Below are 14,215 nucleotides of genomic sequence, written 5' to 3' on the forward strand. Positions count from 1 at the left end.
TCCCTCACCTCTGTGTTAGCTCTGCACTGTGTGACTTTGTTCCCATCTATCTACTAAGCTTTGCTTATGGGAAAAAAGTAGATTCATGACATCCATTGCAATATATTAAAAGCACTTCACACAGTTTGGCAGCACATTAGAAATTCTGAACATTTCAACTCTAACAACAATAGACACATTTCTCAATTCTGTGACACAGAAAGTGGACAGCAACATGTGTAACGCACCAAAGATCTAAACCTTGAAGGATCTAAATTAAAATAAAAATTAAATGCCTGTACATAATTCTAAATAAGCAATTGTACTCAGAGAAAATCTAAAGCTGTCTTTAAAATCTGTTTTCAGTTGTACAGTAACATTTCTTCATGGGCAGACCATAACAGCATTAGGATTATTTCTATAAAGGTGGTCAGTTATACTTAAGTTGTATTTATGCCCCCAGTGATCTCTGCCTTAATTTGCAGTGTGAAAAATAAACAACTGTATCTTGCTCTTCTGGGCAATCAATAGGTTTTATTTACATTGCTTTGAGAAAAGGAGACAAAAGACATCCCTTTACAACTGTCTTCCAGCAATCTCAGTTTGGAGGGGACTATATAACACAAATTTTTATCTATAAGGAAACATATAAATCTCTCTGTATATCAATACAAAAACGTATAAATAAGTAGACAAGTAAAGTGTCTAGGAAGTCTCTTGAAGTCCAAATTTATAAACTGACCACCAGACCCAGAACTTAGATCTGTAACGGAAAAAAAAAATCATTATTAGCCTGAAAAAAAATTCAAACACCACTCTCACGAACATGGAAAAAATTAAACAGAAAACAATAATCACCGGAAAACCTGTGTCTTGTAAAGATTTCTTGCCATCAGAAGATGCAGAAACATTTTTCCCCCTGGTGCAAATGCAAACGTTTCTCAAGCACCCCCAGTTTCTTCCCCGCTTTTTCCCCCAGGCGCCGGTGTAGACGGCCGGTGTGGACTTTTTTCCAGAGATGAGAAGTCGAAATTTGTACTTTATCGGGAGCGGGTGCACTTTTCCCCCCGGCCCCCCTTTCCTCTGCCTCCAAGATGGTAGGAAAGTTGTCGTTTCGGAGGGCAGAGGAGCGGCTCTCTGGTGTTATGTCCTCGCAGTGCCTGTAGTGGTGCTGTAGGAGGCTGCTGCCTCTTCTTGTGCAGCTCCGGCAGCCCTGCCTTCTTGGCTGGAGAGTATATTCAGGGATTTCCCCTTAATAATCACCGACCCTGGGAGCACTTTTTAGTTTCCAAAATAAAAATATGATCCTCACCCCTCTTGCTTGACAGGGAAAGGCTCTCGCCGGAGCCCAGGGGGGAGCAGTAGCAGCGGCGGCCGAGCTTCCTAGTCCATTGCCAGCGCCTCTCACTCTGATCTGTCAGACCAGCCGAGGGAAAAGGGGGGAAGGAGAAAAAAAAAAAACCAGCTGAAAGGTAAGCAGAGGCGGCCCCAGGCCCGGCCCACATCCCCGGGCTCCCGTAGGGCGGCGGGCTGGGCCGCGCAGGCAGGGCGGGCGGCGAGCGCGCTTACGTGAGGCCGGGGATTCGCCGGCCCGCGCCAAGCCCCGGGCAGAGAATGAAAGGGTGAGAGGGGCCGGCGCCGGGGTGGCGGGGGCTGGAGACTCGGGGGCCTGGGGGGTGCCCACGGTTGACGACGGCGGGCCGCCGGGCGGGGGTGCAGCCGGGGCCGGAGCGGGGCGAGCGGCGCGGCCTGCGCGGGCCGGGGTGGGGTGGGGGGGGGGGGGCGCCGGTTAGGCCTCGGGCCGGCGGGCGCCGCAGCGGCCGCGCCCTGCCCCCGCACCCTGGGCCTCCCCGCGCCCCTTCGGGTCCCCCGGGGCCTCCGGGCGGGACGGCGGCGCTGCTGGGCCGAATCTTGCGCGGGGCCCCGGAAGGCTCCCCCGCGGGGCGGCAGGCCCGGGCGGCCGGGACCGGGGCGTCAGGGCCTAGGAGCGGGGAATGGGCGCCCAGCCGCCCCCTCCCCCGGTCTCTCGCCGACGCCTCCCACCCCCGATTCCGGTAATAGTTGAATTTATTTCTCCCCCTCCTCTGCGCTCCGGGCGGCCAGGCCGGGGCGGGGCGGGCGGCCTGGCGGGCGTGGGGTGGGGTGGAGGGGTGGTGAGGAGTCAGGTGCAGCCGCGGCCCGGAAAGTTTCCTTTTAGGCCCGAATTGGGGGCTGGTCTCCTTTCGGGGAGCCCCGGTCCTAGCGCTCGCGACCCTCGAGGGCGTGGGGGAGAGCACTCGGCTATTTTGAAACTCTTTGCCAGTTCCTGTCCGTGGAAGGTACTCCGCCCCTGCACCCCTCGCCCGCTCCCCGGCGAGCCCTTCCAGGGCTGTAGACTCCAGCCCCTTCCCCGGGAGCCCCCCGGTTGGGGAGAGGGCCCTCTCGGCCCGTTTGCAAAAGTTTTCCAGGGATTTGTCTTAGCTTATTAGTTAGTGACTGGGCTTGTTGCAGTGGGAAGGGAGGAGGTAAATTCAGGTGGTATTTCTACGGGGCAGGCTTTCCTAATCGCTTTTTTAGCCCTCACCCCGGAAACCAGGGGTGTTAGGTTCAGATTGAGCACCCACCCTCCTCCCATCCCGGGCTCCTTTGGGTCTCGAGCCCCCTTTTCTGGACAGCCTTGCTGAGGGAAAGAGGTAGGGAGCGGTGAGGAGCCTGTCAGTGCGAGGGGGCTGGATGTCTCGAGCAGCCCCCAGATGGAGGAGTTTCCTGTCCTATTTGGTCAATGTCCGGGAAAACAAGCGCGGGGACGGGACCCAAGAGGGAGACCCAGGTTCTCAGGACGGACCCTGCTGGGAAGCATTAAGAATGAGGAGGGAGTGGAGGTGGGCAGGGCAGCTCTTGAAACAAAGTCTGCAGTTTAAGGATCAGTCGTTTATTTATTCTGATAACAACTATTTGGATTTCTGTGATACTCTTAGGTTCGACCCTAGAAATAGAAAAATGGGCATTTGAAGGAAACTTGTTATTGCCACAACTCAAAAGGGTCTGTGGAAGAGTCCTCGGGGAACTGAACATAGCTGACACGGTGTGGTTTGGGTATGGGCTTTTTTTTTTTTTTTTCTATGTTTTAAACGGATCCAATTTTAGCTATATTTTGGTGCCGTGAGTTTTGAAAGTTAAAAAAAAAAAAAAATCGAAAACTTAAATTTCCAAATCTAGATTTCCTGGTTTTCGGGGATGGGATGTTTCCTGTGGCTACACTTAACCTCCTGGTGTTCTTTAGTGTGGAAGTCGAAATGTTAATGTGCCCTGCCCCCCACTCCCAGCCCCCGGCGTGGGCATGTTTGGAGAGGTGATTTTTTCCTCTTTCATTCGCTCTTTTCTGCCCAGCTTTTTTTTAGCAGACCTAGGACAGGAGGTTGTGTGTAGGTATGTGTGTCCTGCCTGGTAGCAGGCTGGAGTTGGCTGGCAGAGGTGTTCCACATTCTGACCGCTCAACGCCCCCCCCCCCCGCCCCCCAGAGCACTGTTACCCAGGGACAAGGTGGTACTTGCAGAGGGCAAGGGGTAACCCAGGACTTGGTCAGTGCTGACTTCTGTTAGGCGTGGAAGTGAGATTCCTTCTGTGATTCTTACTGTGTCTTCTTTTCCTTTTGTCTGCCTAAAATAAAACTCCTGTTTCTCCACAATGACAGCCATCCAGCCATTTAGTATTTTACTTAAGAAAGGCTTGATATTTGAGATTGTATGGATTTCTTACAAAAATGCAAATTACATTTAATGGTTGTTTAACTTTATTGATTAATTGAAATTGCTTATTGATTTCGATGTTTTCATATACTGTGTACCCAAAATTATTACTTCTGTTATAGCTTGTCCTTATTTTTGGAGCATATTGGATGGAAGAAATCAGTCTATGAGTCTCTTAGGACATTTTAAGGTTTAAAAAAATCTCTTTGCCTCATAATTTGATATTTTTAAGGTATATTGTTGGCGTCATATTCCCAGACTTTCAAAATCTGTATATGAACAAATCCCAAAAGTTTTGAACTCCCCCGGCCTCCACATCTTTCCTAATCTAATCACCCCATGGGCTACTTTATTTTTGAAGGAATGGTGGGTTTCAAATACATTGTATTTGAAACTAAGAAAAGACTTTCAAGGCAAATATTGAATGAATTTTAAGTTGCTAAGGTAATATACTTTTTCACTATTGAATATTTAGTTTCAAAAACAGATGTTTAATTTTCATTTATAAGTCTGAAGTAATCGTTTTCTTTCCTCCAAAAGATTGTGTAAGGAAATTTGTATACCCTACCCCAACCATTTTTCTCAGTGAGTAATGTTAGTACTATTTTTAGAGAAATGAAATTATAGTTTAGATGGCTTTAAAAATTTCCAAGTCAGAGCACCCAAAATTAAACATGTCATTTCAAAAAAAAAATGCTGATCCATTCATTCTTACCTGAAATGTTTCCCCAGCGTTAGTAGCTCTCACTATCCAGCTTTGGAACAGTAGTTATTGATAATGAGAGGTATTTGTATGTGAATACAGTTAACAGCAATATTCTGAGACGGGTAGCACTCCGTGTCTCCCCACACACACCTGGTAACTTGTAAACAATGGATGAATTGGTGAGACTGGGGTGGAGGCAGCAAATTGTCCCCGAAGGAGATACTCCACTGCATATACAATGGTGTCCCATCCAAGTCCATTTAACTTATGCTAATGTGACTCTGTGCTTTGCAAAACAAACAGCAGTGGAGTCTCCTCCCCACTTCCTTTAGGTATGAGTTTGTTCGAGAACCCCAACTGTAATGGCTGGTCCTGGCTTTTTGGGGACACTTGCAGAGTTACTTTTGATCAGCTTAAAATGAAAACCTTAGGTCTTTCTTTTTTCCCCTCCTTGCACTTAAGATGCCAGACTACTTGGTTCTGATTCTCTCCCAGAATGTGACTTGGTTTTAAGACAGCTTTTTGGTTGCATTTTATTTGTAGCATAGTATCCTGCAGTCAGCCGTATTTGGGCTGGGCCTTGGGTTCTGATCCCAGTTCTTCCACTGGGCAGGTTCCTCAGTCTTTATCTATAAAATGGAAATAACTTTTTTTGGATGTAATGTTGTAAAGATTAGATGAGATAGCCCATGTGCTTGGCTCTTAATTCCCCTAGCCCACTCTACTTTTCTATTAGCACCGTCTGTACTATTTCTCTTGTTTGTTTGCTTTTTTTCTGACTAAAGGTAATATTTGCTCATATTCATCCCATTCAGGAGATAACCATTGTTAACATTTTGTTGTGTGTGTGTGTTTTTCCCTATTTTGTGATTGTATATACGTACCACATAATTTCAGGATCTTCCATTTAACAATGTTGTATAGTTTTGTATTGCTTAAAAGCTTGGGCTGTGGAGACAAATTGGCTTTGAATCCTACCTATGTAACTTGGATAAATTACTTACTCTCATTAAGTCTCAGTTTATTCATCTGTGAAAGGGGGTGATAATAACACCTTTTTCATAGGGTTGCTGTGATGATTAAATGAGGAATTGCACATAAAGCCTTTAGAGTAGTGCCTGGTGTGTGACCTTTATACAATATTTTCCTTTAAAGATTTTTTAATATTCTCGATGTGAATTTTTCAATGTGAATGAGTGCTTGACTCAGCATATATTAATACTAATAAGTATTTGAGTACAGATACAATATAATAATTACTTTCATGGGGCAAATAAATATTTTTGTGCCAGTAAAAAATCAGCAGTATATTCACAGAAAGTTTCAGTAGCTTGATGTTAGCCTACTCTCTGTCGTTGAACTCTGTGAGTTGGTAAATGTAAAGGAGTGGTAAGTACACCAGTGGGCAAAGAAGGTGGGTTTACTTCTAGCTCCTTTTAAACTCTTGAAGTTATCTGCCTGCAGCTGTGTGTGTTGCGTGGCTTTGAAGGGCTGAGTAGTCTGTGGCTTTGGTAGGCTCACCTTGGGAGGGTAGGATGTTTATCTGAGGTGATGGTAGGATTTGCTGAAGCCAGTGCTGTTTCATTCATTTAACAGATTAGCTTCTTTAGTGGTAGCCCTGGGCCTTGTAATAAAAAGACACATTGTCTGCCCTTGAGGAGTTTTCAGTCTAGTGCAGAAGAAAAATAAAGCTGACATTTACATCTTTGAATGGTGAGGGATAGTTTAGCCTGCAGGAAGGAAACCTACTTATTCTGGCCTAGGGGCAAGCAGTTAGCATTTTCCAGGGGGGGATTTCTGCCCTGAGCGAATGGGAGGAGTTAGAAAGGCATTCCAGGAGGTGGGACCTGCAAGTACTAATAAATGCCTAAGGACAAAGGAGTATTCTGTATTGCAAATTGTAGGAATTGGGGGAGTAGGAATCTATAATGGGAGAGGGAGTGGTCAGCCTGACCAGGTCCTAAGGAGTTTGTACTTAGGCCAAGGGATTTGGATTCATTTTACATTTATGTAGGCCTTTGGCCAAATAAATTATTTGCATTTTAGAAGATTTGAATCATACGAAAAGTGGAACAAAGGAGGGCAAGTGAGACAGCTGCTGAGAAGAGATTGAAGGTTTGGACTCACGAGGTGGCAGTGGAGATGGAGAGGTCAGTGGAGAGGCTGTTACGGAGGTAAAAGTGGTCTTCGTAGGTTGACCGGATGTGGATTTGGGAACCATCCTCGTATAGGTAACAGCTGAAGTTGTAGAATTAGAAAAATTTGGTTTAGTCAGCGGTTCTTAGTCTTTTTTGGGAATCTGATGAACTTTCTGGCCCCTTCTCCAGTAAAATGCATTTATGCATATTCACAGTTTTATACATTTGCTTGAAACCTGGGATAATCTAGTCTTGGGGTAGATGTAGAGCAGACATTAAAATGAAAGCCTGTAAAAATGTTTTGTTTGACATTCACTCTTTGTGTGTGACTTTATCACTGACACTTTATAGATGAGGAAACAGATTTGTAAAATAACTTGCTCAAGGTCACGCATCTTGTATTTCAACAGTTTAAATGAGCTGCTGACATGGAAAAGATTTTGTGGGAAAATTTGGATTTTTGTCTTCTTTGAAAAATGGGAAGATCTGGAAACCTTGGGTCCACGCGCGCCTGTGTGTTTTAATTCCAACAACTTGTTGGAACTGGTTTGAGTCTGGTGCCTTTAGATAAGCAAAGTTTGCCAAAGTCTGGCCATGGCCCACCCCTGTGGCCCATGTAGGCATTTCATCTTGGATCCCTATAAAACAAGATTAAGAGAATCTTGGGGAACATTGACATTTAAGTGTGGGTTCAAGAGAAGCTTTAACTGAGCGGCCAGAAAGAGTTTTCAAGAAAGAGAAAGTGTCAGGTGCTGCAGAGAGGTCAAGTGAGATAAGGATGGAAAGGTGTACCTGGAATTTAGCAACAAAGAGGCCATTGGTTTCAGATTCTTAGAACAAAAGAACTTTGAGGACTAGAACTACAGCTTAATTTTTCTTTCGTCTTGTCCTGCAGTATAGGGTTTCTGTAACAATTGAGAGTGACTGTGGCATGGATAGGAACTCAGAAAGCATTTGTTGTAAAGGATTGTTAACTGGAGCTAATAAATGCTGTAACCCAATGAAACACTGCTCGTTCTGCTAGTATTGTCATCCTAAGAACACCAGAACACCAGGAATATAGATGTTCTGTAGAATGGAGAAGATATTTTTAATACTAGATTTTTAACATGGATTATAGAAAACAGTTCTCAGTGGATTCTGTTACCCTAGCCTCAAGAAGGTGGGAGGGCCTGACTTAACCGAGAATTACCTTACACCATTCAGAAAACCAGCAGCAGCTGGAGACTGCATTTCAGCCCTGCAGATCTTTGATTAAAATAATACCAATAAACTACTACTTACTGTTTCTAATAGTACAGTGATTAGTATTAACATTAAGTGATTAGTATGTGCTAGGTACCATGCACATGAAATACCTAATTTAATTCTCCTAAGTGACTGGATGAGGTACATACTATTGTAATCCTTTCTTTACAACTGAGAAAACTGAAACCTAAATAACTTGCCCAAGGTCAAACACCCAGTAATTAGCAGAGCCAGATTGAAGCACCATCTCGGATACCCACTAAAGCCAGTAAGTGCTCTCAACTGCTGCATGAGCTATCCTTACCTTTCTAATAAATTAGGTAAAGAACTCGACTAGCATAAAGGCCATTTTAATTAAAATTCACAATGCAAACTTATTTGTACAGTGCTGTTTGAGCACAGTGTTTGGCACATAATAGACATTCAATAAGCAATTTATTTTTAAATATTCTAATTTGAACTTTATGTTGAATATTGTTGATATTTTGGGGTGATAGGCAGTTTTTTCTCACGGTCTTTCTCTTTGAATCACATCAGTTGATAGATTTTTATCATTTCTGAGTCTAGTTTTACTACTTTTCAAATTGATATGTGGGATATTGCTGATTTTTAAAAAAATCAATAATAATAATAATCTGTTTAGTATCACATTTTTATGCTCCATGAAGTTGAATTAAAATTCATTTCAAAAAAAGCTTAAAGTAGGGGGGACATGCTTTTTAAGACTTTATATGATCTGGGATAAGTAAAACTTCTTTTCGTTTGTATTAAATATATTAGAAAACTAACATTCTGAGAATTTAGGTTCATGTTGGATTAGAAAAAATTGTAAGGTATGTTGTAGGTCCAGGCTCTAAAAAGGGGGTAGAATATAAAATTACAGATGGCAATTAGGGGAAAATGCTGTGGCAGTGAAATGAACGTGCTTCTGAAACTCGAGAATCAAAAGAACAGTAATGACATGCAGAGATTCCACATGGAGGTGATACAGTAGCAGTCCCAAAGAGAATAATGTTCAAAGTTTTGCAAATTGGTTTATGGTTGCTGTTGGAAGACCGAAAGGGCTGTAGGTTGCTTTTGTTAAAAGCTTACCTTTCTTACTTTTCTCCCTGCTAATGTCTTATTCCTCCGTATTTGCAAGAAGAAAGAAACTATGGAAAGGAATTTATTTTTCATTAAACTCAGCATGTAATATCAGGAGGATTTTTTTTTTTTTTTTACACCTACCCATATTTCCTTCTCTTGAATTTCAGTATATGGATATGTTTGCTGTGAAAATATTCTTTCTGTGAGTCTATTCTCAGTAATAGTTATTTTTGGTAATAATTAATAAGGGTGTATATTCTACTGCTGCTTTTAAGTGCTTAATTACCTTAATTCTGTTCTTCAAGGGAGCATAGATCTGTTTGTATTCTAATTCTAAAGAAGCTATTTCCACAGCTGAATATAGTATGTACTATAGCTGTGATAAATTTAGTCTGGTTAGGATTTTTTTTTTAGTGATATTCATCGTGTATTAAAAGGTAGAGCTTAGGTATAGTTCTAAATGGATTAGTCAGTGGGATTGTATTTAAATATTAGGGTCTATAAGACATTTGATCAAGATCATGTGGACTTTATACATTATATGTTTCCTCTCTTATTTTATCTTACAATGAATGTCAATGAGTGAAGGCCATGTGAACTTCACCTTTGGTGGAGTAGGGGTAAAGAACTTCAGTGGTGGAAGGCTAGATGTAAAAAATGAAAAATATATAGTTTTTTTTTTTCTTCCCCTGAGATCTACCTTAGCGCTTCTGTGATGATTTCTTCTTTAATTTAAAAGGAAAAACCTGTTAATGTAGAGAAGACCAGATGAATAGTTGTTTCCAGTTTATAGACAAAGTGATTTTTTTTTTTTTTTGGCCGTGCCGTGCGACATGCAGGATCTTAGTTCTCCGACCAGGGGTCGAACCAGTGCCCCCTGCATTGGGAGTGCAGAGTCTTAACCACTGGACTGCCAGGGAAGTCCCTATAGACAAAGTGGTTTTGATATTGAATAATACCCATTAAGAAGGAAGTTAGATTTCAAAGCAGAGGGCCATTGTCCCCCAACATTCTTTCCTTTTATGGTATATAAAGTAAGTTTGAATACATTAGGGAATTGAAAATATAAGTATAAAGATTAAATTGGGCTTTAAAAATTTTTTTTATTGATTTATTTTTGGCTGCTTTGGGTCTTTGTTGCTATGCGCAAGCTTTCTCTAGTTGCGGAGAGCAGCGATACTCTTTGTTGTGGTGCACAGGCTTCTCACTGCGGTGGCTTCCCTTGTTGCCGAGCACAGGCTCTAGGCACTCGGGCTCAGTAGTTGCTCTAGGGCCTGCGGGCTTCAGTAGTTGTGGCGCTCGGGCTCTAGAGCACAGGCTCAGTAGTTGTGGGACACGGACTTAGTTGCTCCGCGGCATGTGGGATCTTCCTGGACCAGGGATCGAACCTGTGTCCCCTGCATTGGCAGGCGGATTCTTAACCACTGCGCCACCAGCGAAGTCCCTGAATTGGCTTTTTAAAAGAGGGATCTGAAAATGGAGAACAGGTAGGTGATTGTTCAAAAAGGAGATGGATGTTTGGCTTTTAGTAGGACTTTAAAACGTTAAAAATCAAAGAAATATTAATAGAAAAAAATAATCACAGGTAGATGTAAAAAAAACTAAGGTTGAAGAGAAGTTGTTTATAAGATGTTGCAATTAAACATCTATTTGTAATGGCATAGAGATCATTAGCAAGAGCTTTGGCACCTTGTGGCAAATGCTGAAAGAGGGCAGTTGGATAGATTAATGAATTCTTAGAGTTAGGAGGAAGTTGAATAGGTAGATTTTAATTCATTCTTACATTGTTTTAAAAAACATTATTTGCCAAATAGACATTGGGTAGCAAATTATGTGAATCTATTTGATGAAATGTTTGGTGTTACCTCAGATGTACTGCAATATTCAAAAAATTTAAAGCTTCTAAATTATATTTTCTCTTGGTATATGGCTATGGCTATTAGAAATTATTGTGTAGACTGTCTGAAGTACCAATTTAGTGATTTTTAAAAATTACTTAATGATTGGTGGGTGAATCTAGTAACCTGTTTTGGGTAGACAACCTAGAATTGAGGTACTACACAGAAGCTATTTATGTAGGCAGCATGTACTTATTGAGCAGCTATTAACTTCTGGATACTATGCTAAGCTCTGGGATATAATGATGAACAGAAAACTGTTTATCCCTCTAGGAGCTTATTTCCTAAGAGGGAAGACAACGGAAGAACAGGCAATTAAAGTAGAATGTGATAAGGGTTGAAACAGGGAAATGCACAGAGTACCTCAGAGGAGCATGTAACTAACTCAGCCTTTGGGAATCTGCATGTGGTGACAACTGAGCTGTGTTCTGAGGCTAGGGCTGGCCGAAGGAGGGGGCACAAAGAGGAAGACATCCATTGCTCTGGACAGAGGGCCTGTCCTTGGGCTTAGTGAGACCCGAGGCGCCTGGGTGCTCAGAGCTCTGGGTGAAGTCCTCCAGTTATGCACTTCCTTTCTTTTGAGTGCATCTCATTGCATAGATTATAATCTTTTCAGGGAAAAAATTATGTCTTTTACTATTAGTATCCTATATAGCTTCTCCGAAAATGATGGACTTGCCATCAGTGTTTAATAAATACATACTTGTCATTAAAGCTAGAATCACATGGATCTGACATAGTGAAAATGAATCAAGTTTAGTAACTTCTTTAATAACATGTTGATTCTTTAAAATACACAGAAAATAACATAAGGAATATGTTTGTTGTAAAAATTAGATAATTTGTTTTATGATTTTGATTTTATTTTGGTACATTTTACTATACAGAATTTTAAAAGATACTTCTGGTTAATGATGTCAGAATACTGACATCTCTGTTCTCTAAACCAACTAAAAAGAATAAGGAGAATGAGAAACAGAAGAAAGACTCAATCTTTGATAACTAAAAAAAACCTCATAATCAGAATATATGAATTAGTGCTATTTAAGTGCAGTGGGAATGGAACCAGGGCAAGAGAGGATGATTTCCTCTGTAGAACTCAAGCAAAGTGGGGGGAGCAGCTTCCTCCCAAGTAGGTGACACACCATGAGGACGAAACTAGTGATCCCCTTACTAGGAATGTCAAAGTTTGTATATACATTGTGCTCCCTGAGTGGCAGGAGAGGTGGGGTTGAATAACAAACCGTAGAGTCGTACTATTTTTGCACGAAGTTGAGAGTAGAGGAGAAGCTGGAAGCATGTAGCCATATAGCTGCTGATCTGGTCAACTGAAGAGAAATAAAGCCTAAATTATCATCCCCTAATCTATGCCATGTGGGCCCCTGTGAGTTGGGGAGACTAGTCCAACATTGAATCAAGCCTTAAGGGAGGAGTGTTGGAGTTGATCATTTTCAGAAAGAACAGAGAAAGTGAAAATTATGAATAAATAGTTCCTTATGCTGGGAGGTGGTGTGCAGGGTTGGGGGTGAGACATGGCTCCTCTGAAACAGGAGTTTAAAGATGAGATACAAAAGCTCAAGAAATAAATAAGATTTAAGAGTGAGCTCATGGAACCAGGGTATGAAATAAAAGAGGAAAATATAGTCATTGTAGAAATGAAGGTCACTTTCAAAGCAGCACATATACACTATAGCTGATGATAATGGAGGTGAGCTTGAGAAATTTGAGCAATCCAAAATGGAGAAAGTAAAAATAAAGACTAGAGACGGAGGCAGATATGGAAGACAGTAAATCTAGCATACCAATAATTGGTACCCCTGAAGAATACAATAGAATAAATGAAGTAGAAAAAAAAATTCAAGATACTAAGGAAGAGTTTCCCACAATAAAAGACGAATTGAAATTCTAGAATGGTTTCTAGTATTTAAATATAGAGACTTTTTTTTTTTTTTTTCCTTTTAATTTTTGGCCACACCACGTGGCTTACGGGATCTTAATTCCCCGACCAGGGATTGAACCCTGGCCCTGGCAGTGAGAGTGCTGAGTCCTAACCACCGGATTGCCAGGGAATTCCCATAAAGACTTTTATTGTTAGGTTAAAATGGGGGGAAAAAGAATCAAACCTCCTATAAAAGAGGCTGGCCTCAGGCTTTTACATTCTAGGAGACATGGAAAAAAATTATACAAAGTCAATAGACAAAAAAAATATATGATCCAGGACTTATGTCCAGGCAAGCTATAGTTTAAGTATAATTTCAGTTGACATATATTTTTAAACAAAAGCCATGGCTTATTTTCCATAAGTCAGTCCTTGGTGGGGAATGTGGAAAAGGGAGGTAACTATTTTATAAACTATTGAATCAAGAGATGAATTGAAAACGAAGTTAAAAGATTAGTGATTAGCATCGAATAATTTTAAATGTAGGACACACGTTCAAATGTCATAAGCTATAGCAATGTAAAAATAATAATCTAAGGAAGAAATACTGAGTTGGAATGGGTAGGTAGTTAACAAAAACGGAAATTTTTCACATTCATAACATGAGGTTAATCACAATAATGCTAAATATACTAATTTTCTTAGTTTGGAGTAAAGAAATGTTATTTAAAGGACACAGACTATAAATCTTCCAAGAAAATAGACTATATAATGAAATATGTAATAAGATAGAATTGAAAGCTAAAACCAGTACAAAAAATGAAGTAATAAAATTAAGATGAAACACTTGTCATGTAAGTAAATACAAAATTATTAATTGGATGAACCCATTTACTAAAAGAAAATGACTCAGATTGGTGCAAAAAAGTCAAACCTGTTAAGAGATGCATCTAAAAAAGGGACCAACAAATAATAATTTAGTAAATATTTTAGGCTTTGTGGTACAACTACTAGTTCTACTGTTACAGCGTGAAAGCAGTCATATACAACATGTAAATGAATGAACAGAACAGCCTTCCAATACAACTTTATTTACAAAAACAGGCAATGGGCCAAATTTGTCTTATAAGCCAGTGTTTGCTGACCTGTGATCTAAAACAGTGCCTCAGAAAACCTGAGAGTAAAATGATGGGCAAAGACTTAACCAGCAAGTTCAAATCCAAAATATGGAATCCAGGTATTAGTGTCAGACAAGGTTGAATTCAAGACAAAAAGCATCAATTGAGTTGCATTTCCTAATGATAAAGAGTGACAGTCTAGTGGTCATGAATCTCTGTATCAAATAATACAGCTTTAAAATTTGTAAAATAAATACAAGGAGAAACAAATAAGATGATAGTAGGAGATTTTGATTCATCTCTTCCAGCTCTTGGTAGATAGAGAAAGCAAACGAAATAAGTAATATCATAGTGAATGTTAATAGCATGATATATGATACAACTAACTACATACCCTGGAAACAATGAATACTCTTTCCCAGGAATATCTATTAG

At 41.0% G+C, this 14,215-nt stretch overlaps 1 protein-coding gene and 1 long non-coding RNA gene across 2 annotated transcripts in view; one reads left to right on the forward strand and one right to left on the reverse strand.

Moving 5' to 3' along the window:
• Positions 1-493: 493 nt before the first annotated feature.
• Positions 494-1,693, reverse strand: LOC137765177 (uncharacterized). Its single transcript, XR_011074129.1, has 3 exons — positions 1,549-1,693; positions 838-1,393; positions 494-742 (listed from the first exon to the last, which is right to left on the reverse strand). It is a non-coding gene; the product is annotated as an uncharacterized lncRNA (long non-coding RNA).
• The window catches only part of INO80D (INO80 complex subunit D), a 60,147-nt gene continuing 47,436 nt past the window's right edge, over positions 1,505-14,215 (forward strand). The window contains exon 1 of the mRNA XM_068544607.1: positions 1,505-1,601. Coding sequence (XP_068400708.1) covers positions 1,594-1,601 — 8 coding nt within the window. The 5' untranslated portion in view covers positions 1,505-1,593. The remainder of the gene's footprint in view (positions 1,602-14,215) is intronic.

Source organism: Eschrichtius robustus, chromosome 5 (genome assembly GCF_028021215.1).
Source record: "Eschrichtius robustus isolate mEscRob2 chromosome 5, mEscRob2.pri, whole genome shotgun sequence".
Classification (NCBI taxonomy): Eukaryota; Metazoa; Chordata; class Mammalia; order Artiodactyla; family Eschrichtiidae; genus Eschrichtius; species Eschrichtius robustus.